This window comes from Morus notabilis, unplaced genomic scaffold, assembly GCF_000414095.1.
Source record: "Morus notabilis unplaced genomic scaffold, ASM41409v2 Scaffold843, whole genome shotgun sequence".
Taxonomy (NCBI): domain Eukaryota; kingdom Viridiplantae; phylum Streptophyta; class Magnoliopsida; order Rosales; family Moraceae; genus Morus; species Morus notabilis.
The window spans coordinates 835,394-842,668 of NW_010361268.1; the positions used below are offsets into that span (position 1 = coordinate 835,394).

The following is a 7,275-nucleotide window of genomic DNA, read 5'->3' on the forward strand; positions in this document are numbered from 1 at the left end:
TTGGTATTGAAGGGCATTGTTAAATCTTATTTCAGTTATTTCTAATGCGTGATGTTAGCAATTAAAGGCAAATACCTGAACCAAATTGTTTATATTTGTCTATTTAATTTCCCCATGTATTTCTTTTTTACTATTATTCATGTAATCTACTATTTTACATAAGATTTTTGATATTTTATCCTTCTTATTTTTCTTCATGCTATGTTCCCCTTGATTTTTTACCACTATAATATTTGTTGCTTTCCTGTTGTCATTGTTAACGTTAAAAAGAAACTTTTAAGTTTTAATTTTTAGTTTTTTAACATTTTCTTCAATATTTTCATATTTTTTTCCTTCTCAAATATTGCAGTCACTCTTCAGAAAAAGGTTGTTTCTGAAAATTCCCTTTGCTCTAAGGTACTTCTTTCTTACTTCTTCCACGTTATTTCTAACTGCTCTTAAAATTTTTTGTATTATATTACTATAATTTCTTAAGATTATATATTGAGTTGTTAATATATGTGGTAACTGTTTTATGTAATTACAATTATGTTTGTATTAAGTTTGTTAATATTATTTGTAAATTATTGTTTAGTGTTTATATTACGTAAGTTATTGTTATTTGAGTAAAAATTAGATTTCTATTTCTTTTTGTTATATTAATCTGTGAACACTTTGTTCTCTATCTAATATGATTTCTCATTTGGTAATGATGTAGTATTTTTATTTTATTGTTACCATGTATTAAATAACTATTTATAGTGTGATTTAGCAAGCTTTGATGTTGCCCGGATTATTTAAGATTTATGTTGTTTTAGTTATCCTATTTTGTCAACAGTATGTTGCTCTTATTGTCATTTTCTACTCTAAAATGGTTTCTTCTTTATTTGATTTTACTGAAGAGTTTTCGTTCTACTCTTTTACTCTTGCCTCTGTTGTTGGTTTGTCAATTTAACTCATTTTTATGTTTATGAAGTTTTTGAGATTTTATTTACTTCCTTTTTTACCACTGCAATATTTTTTTTTCTATTGTTTTTGTTTTATTCTCAAATATTTCAGTTAGTCTTCTGGAATTAATTTGTTTTGTTCTCAAATATTTGAGTGACTTTTTTGGGATTGGTTTTAGTGACGGTTATAAATACCCTCTGACGTTTTTTATATTTGTCTCCACTATTTATGTTGTCTAATCTTTTTTTCTGTCTTTAGTACAAATCCTCTAATAATTTTGTTGGTATATGTTGTTAGCAGTAAAACATAGATACCTAAACTATTTTTTCCTTTTACTATTCTATTTTTGTTTTGTTCTTTTCTTCTTAATTTCTTTTTTCCTTCTTATTTTTCATAAATCTTTTTAATAATTCAGTTGGTACTGAAGGGCATTGCTAAATCCTATTTCAGTTATTTCTAATATGTGATGTTAGCAATTAAAGGCAAATACCTGACCCGAATTCTTTATATTTGTCTATTTAATTTCCCTATCTATTTCTTCTTTAGTATTATTCATGTAATATGCTATTTTATATGAGATTTATGAGATTTTATCTTTCTTCTTTTTTTTTGATGCTCCTGGATTTCTGAATTGAGAGAAATATTGAGAGAGATCAAGAATTCTCACTATTTCTTAGATTCATGGACTCAATTGAATTCAGTGGTAAATATTGCAGTTACTCTTCAGAGAAAAATTGTAATTAAAAATTCCATCATATATGTTGTTACCAATAAAAGATATAAAACCTGCACCATTTTTTTCCCCTTACTACCTTTTTCTAACTTTCTTTTTAATGCACAAGACATTTTTATGTGACATTTACAGTTTCATTGTAAATAATATGTAAACAAGGTATGTTACTTCCATAGAATATTCAACATTTGGAAATGGAACAATGTTATTACAATGTATCACTATCAAAATTTCATATACAAAAGTATAATTGTAGAAATATAAACATATCTTTATCTGACTTTACTGAAGGGTTTTTCTTCTACTGTTTTACTGCTGCCTCTGTTGTTGGTTTGCCAATTGAACTCATTTTTATGTTTATGAAGTATTTGAGTGGGATTAGTTTCAGTGACGGTTGTAAATGCCCTTTTATGTTTCTTATCTTTGTACTATTTATGTTGTCTGATCTTTTTTTCTATATTTAGTACAAATCCTGTAATAATTTTGTTGGTATATGTTGTTAGCAGTGAAACATAGATACCTAAGCCATTATCTAATTTTATTAAACGGTTTTCGTTTTATTCTTTTACTCCTGCCTGTTGTTGGTTCACTAGTTGAACACATTTTTATGTTTATGAAATTTTTAAGATTTTATTTAGTTCCTTCCTTTTTTATCACTGCGGTATTTCTTCTTTTTCTCTTATGTTTTTTTATCTTTGTAAACAATATGTAAACAATATGATATTTACAGTTTCATTTTTAGGACATCTTTATATAAACAATGTAAACAATATGTAAACAATGTATGTTACTTTCATACAATATCCAACATTTAGAGATAAAATAATGTTATTACAATGTATCACTATAAAAATTTCATATATAAAAGTATAATTATAAAAATATAAATATATATTATTTAAATATTAATGTGAATGTATTGTAAATATATATATATGAGTGTTTTTATACATTTTTTTAATTTAAATTACTGTTAATTAAACTATTACATATCTGTGCATTTGCACGGATAATCCACTAGTTTATAACTAAAAAAAGTGAAAGAAAATCTCGAAATTTAGACCAAAGTAAGAATCTCTTCCTACCCAAAACACTCCACTAATTTATAAGACGTCTAAAGATATCCAACCCATTACAAAGTTTACACTATACAGAAGTTGTTAAACTCCTTTCACAACGAAACTAGAATGATGGTCGAGAAAATCAGAAGCAACAGATTAACAGAAACAGAGAAATTATGAACTGAATTAGTTGAAACTTTTTCGGAGCCTGTCATATCTGTCTTGGCGACAAAAACATGTTGTACTGTCCTAGCTGAAGCAGGTTTAGGCATGTCACACAAACCAATACCCGAACTAAACGAAGAATCCAAATAGTCTTCCAAACCACTATTGGCACCAAAACAAAGACCCGAATTGTTGTAAAGCCTAAGCTTTCTCCTCATCCTCCAAACCATTTCTCTCCCGAACGGAACTTGCCCGGTTAAAGAATTGTCGTTTAGTCTCAGCTCGCTCAGATTTTTCAGCTCTCGGAAGCTCGCAGGGACAGAACCGTTGAGGCGGTTCCCGTCGAGATGAAGAACGCGAAGGTTCGGTATATTGCCGAGTGAGGATGGAATAGGACCGTGCAAGTTCATGTTTGAGAGAACTAAGATCATCAAACTTCTCATATTTTCGAACGCGTTGCTTGGAATTGTGTGGGATCCCATTGGGTTACCTTTGAGAATCAGAGCTTGGAGGGAAGTTAAGCTTCTCAGCGAGCCCGGAAGTGGGCCCGAGAGGCGATTGTAGCTCAAATCCACGAGGGTGAGATCTTTCAAGCCGTTGATCGAATCGTGTATTGAACCGGTCAGTTGATTGCGGCTTAAATCGATCTTGATAAGGGAACTGCAGGTTGAAATGCTCGGTGGAATCGAGCCCGTCAAAAGATTTTGGCTTAGATTGATTATGCTCAAAACAGGGGAGCTTAAACCGGGTATTGAACCGGTTAGTCTATTGCCGCTTAAGTCTAACGACCATAGACCGGTGATCCGGTTCAATGAAACCGGAATTGAACCGTTGAGATTGTTGTTGTGGAGATCGAGAACCCGCAGTCGAGTAAGGTTACCCAATTCGGTTGGGACATGACCCACGTGGCCGTTTTCTCTTAGCACCAAGGTTTGTAAAGATGGGCCCAACCGGCCCAAGAACGAGGTGATTGGCTGAGGGTTGTGGGTCAAACAGCGGTAGAAAAAGAGTGTCCTAAGGTGCGGAAGCTTTGTGATGGAAGGTGAGATGTATGACCGGGTCGGGTCGCATGTCGGGAATGCGGTGTCATCGGATAGTGCTCCGAATGAGAGCGAGACTATATGGAATACGTTGTCCTTGTCCGGCATGCACTCGATGCCGTGCCATCGGCCGCGGCAGACATCGGGGATGTCGGTGGCCCAGTCGTTTCCTGTTGCTCGCATGATATCGTAGACCGCTTCTTGCTCAGCAGGGTCGGTTCGGGCCCCGTTTGTGTTCATTGAGAACCCCGTTTGAGGCCCGTCAACAAGGACCGACGGTACGTCGGAGTCTGACATTATGACGGTGAAAGGCTTAGAAAGTGGTAGAAAGCACAAGAAGTACAAAAGAAATTGGAACATTTTTGGTATGAGATGTGACAAAATGAGTGTCATTTTGGGAGAGTGCTGCAAGTAAGAAACGGTTGAGTGAGAGGCATTACGAGGGGTTTGTGTTATAGTTATAGGGGAGAAGGGACTTTAATGAGATTTGATGGTTGGTGAAAGGAATGAAGTAAACTAATTATTGAGCTCACGGGAAATGAGAGGAACTTGAAATAAATGTATGGAAATTTGTGCATTAATGTGTTCACGGGATCTATGCTCTAAGGTTTTGGGACCCCAGTGTGAAGTGTGCTAGTGCTATCCAGTCATTATCTTATGCTGAACTGGAGGAAAAATTCATATATAATTCGGTTTGCTAATGTTTTGATTGTCTCTACAATTAATATAAACGTAAGAATGAAAAAGGAAAGGGAAGAAGATAACATGAATTTAGGGTAAATTAAATTAAACTCTCATGATTTTAGTGACGAAAGTTTGCGTACAACTTCAAAAGAAATCATCACACATAATTTGACATGAATGTAAATTATACTGCTAAATTCCCCTTTCGAGGTGGATTGTGTTAATGTGAAATAATGGTATTCAGAATGGCGTTATTTAGAATGACTCTACCCATAACAGCTGCAGTATATTTTAGGAGTGCGACCCTAAGTCAGGGGTGGGGCAAGGTGTGCGATGGTACACGAATTTTAAGTTATCAAAAACACGTGCGGAGAAGGGTGGTAATAAATCCACTCTTTCTTAAAAGGAAAAAAAAATTACAACATAAAACATCCACTAAAAACTATAGACTATTTGGATGTTTGGTTTATAGATTTAGAATTATGATTCATGATTCTGATATTTAAAATTCAAATTTTTTATGAGAGAAAAGCACTGTAGAGAAATAAAAATCATGATTCAGAACTAAAAACGAATCCTTGAAACAAACTTCCCGTATATTATAGAGGTATGCACACAACAATTTCATTCCAACCAAATTACTTTACGCATCATACGAGGCACATATAAAGATGGGAATAGGCTACTATCTTATAACAAATTAAACAAAAAATTTTGCAGCAGAAAGTGATCAGAATCACAAGTTCGTCAAAAGCCCCTTATCTGAGGTAGAGTTGACAATAATCGTGTAGATATTAATCTCCAGCTCAAGCTACTCATTCTCATCATCGCTTTCAGATACTCATGAATACAGGCGGCTATATCCTCTTAGCGTGCGATTCCAGACCTTAACATAAGCAAGCTCATAATAAAATTCTTCATCATATATAAATGCTCCATCAAAAGTATACCGCAAAGATTTAATCATGTCACGACATCTTTCCCGCAAATTACCCTTCATCCTTAAATTAAAACAACAGCCCAGGTTAAGTGATTCGAGATGAGGACAACCATCAAGAATAGCGCGCAACCCGATGTCAGACAAACTGTTTCCAATAAGCTCCAGGCGACGTAATTTAGGAAAGTTTTCTAGCAATGGCCAATGCACTCCTCTAAATTCCTCTTCCATATCAGGACTCATATCTAAGGAGAAGCAATAGCCTAGGCCGTTAAATTTCAGTGTTTCTAGACGAGGGCAACACTGACCAACAGCTTCGAGAACTTCTGCTGAGAAGTTTCCTCTAAAAAGTTCAAGCTCTTCCAACAATGGAAGCTTTGCAACCACTTGATCACTCAATGTGTCATTTGACATGCAAGAGCAACGACGATCCGAAGGCGTTTGATCTTACCCGATCTGTTGAAATGATTAACTCGTGAACAAATTAAGGGTTGCATAGCATAAACAGGGTAAATTAACCAAATCTTAATGAAAATTGTTGCACCGACTTCTATCTATATGAAATTTATTGGAATGAAGAGATTAAAGTTTCAACACTGACATTTTTAAACTTGTGATCAAATAAACAATTGTGTTTGAAGAATCCCGTGACTTCCATAATATGTACAGGCATTTTGAGTAGTACATCTCACACAAAAGTGAATGTCGTGATCATTCTTTTGAAGAAGAGACTTATATTAAACATGGTTATTAGACTAATAAGCTTCAAAGTTTTTTTGATGCACCTGCCTAGCCAGTAACTAATATTCTCTATACTTAGATATATGAGGTAAGTGGTTGAGTCTAATCTACTAAGCGAAAATCCCAACATAGTCATGTCTATTCAAAAAGGGAAATGTCGCGTCAAGTATATTTTAAGCCCCGTTCATTTTACTGATTCGAGTTTAGAATTTGAATTTTGTTACAGTAAAAAACTCTCAGAAACAGTTGTTGGGAATAGTGTCCTAGAAGCATGAGATGTAATAAGATATTTATTATTTAATTAATAAAATAGTTTATTCATCATTTTATGTGCATATATTTATGAATATTTTATGAATATCAAATGAAAATTCCGTGATTGTTTATGTAACCTTAAACATAGTATATAAGTGTTATATACTAGAGGATAGTGTTTAAGGATAATAATAAAAAACGTTGTTCATGATGAATTTAATTAAAGTTTGGAATCTTTAATTAAAACATTATTAATACATGTCATTTCCATTTAGAATGGAACGGTGTTATCCGCATTGTTAATATGGTGAGATATTGAATGAGTGTATTTCGCATAATAAGATTATGTGGAACAATGACACAAACACAATATGAATTTCTAATAATTTCCGTTAAGCATAGAAATTCTGATTGAGTCTACCGATGGTCATATATAGGATGATCTTAATCCTGAGTTCTTAACAAACTCCTATTTATGGATTTATGTCTTTTGATTTACTCGGTACGGATTCTGAGACCCTGAATCCTATTCCTTGTATTTTGGAGACAAAATGAAATAGGTAGCTGGGAATGTTATTGTACGAGATGGAATCCATTCATTATTGAGAAAGAAGTAGATAAATAATTCTCTTGAGTGTTAATTCGGTACTTGGATTAGTAAGAGCGCTCTGGTTCATGAATGTGTTTTATGAATCACTATCCATTAGAGAATCAATGGTACTCAAGGATGCA

The 7,275-nt window shown here is 33.6% G+C and overlaps 2 protein-coding genes across 2 annotated transcripts; both read right to left on the bottom strand.

Moving 5' to 3' along the window:
* Nucleotides 1-2,722: 2,722 nt before the first annotated feature.
* On the bottom strand, nucleotides 2,723-4,336 carry LOC21408444 (protein TOO MANY MOUTHS). Its single transcript, XM_010098911.2, has one exon. The coding sequence runs from the start codon at nucleotides 4,317-4,319 to the stop codon at nucleotides 2,832-2,834; it is 1,488 nt and encodes a 495-aa protein (XP_010097213.2). The 5' UTR covers nucleotides 4,320-4,336; the 3' UTR covers nucleotides 2,723-2,831.
* A 1,115-nt stretch (nucleotides 4,337-5,451) lies between these two features.
* On the bottom strand, nucleotides 5,452-5,961 carry LOC21408445 (putative F-box/LRR-repeat protein 23). Its single transcript, XM_010098912.1, has one exon. The coding sequence runs from the start codon at nucleotides 5,959-5,961 to the stop codon at nucleotides 5,452-5,454; it is 510 nt and encodes a 169-aa protein (XP_010097214.1).
* Nucleotides 5,962-7,275: the final 1,314 nt, after the last annotated feature.

Excerpts from the sequence above, each read along its gene's own strand:
- LOC21408444 (XM_010098911.2), bottom strand. The coding sequence starts at position 4,319 with ATGACACTCATTTTGTCACATCTCATACCAAAAATGTTCCAATTTCTT.
- LOC21408445 (XM_010098912.1), bottom strand. The coding sequence starts at position 5,961 with ATGTCAAATGACACATTGAGTGATCAAGTGGTTGCAAAGCTTCCATTG.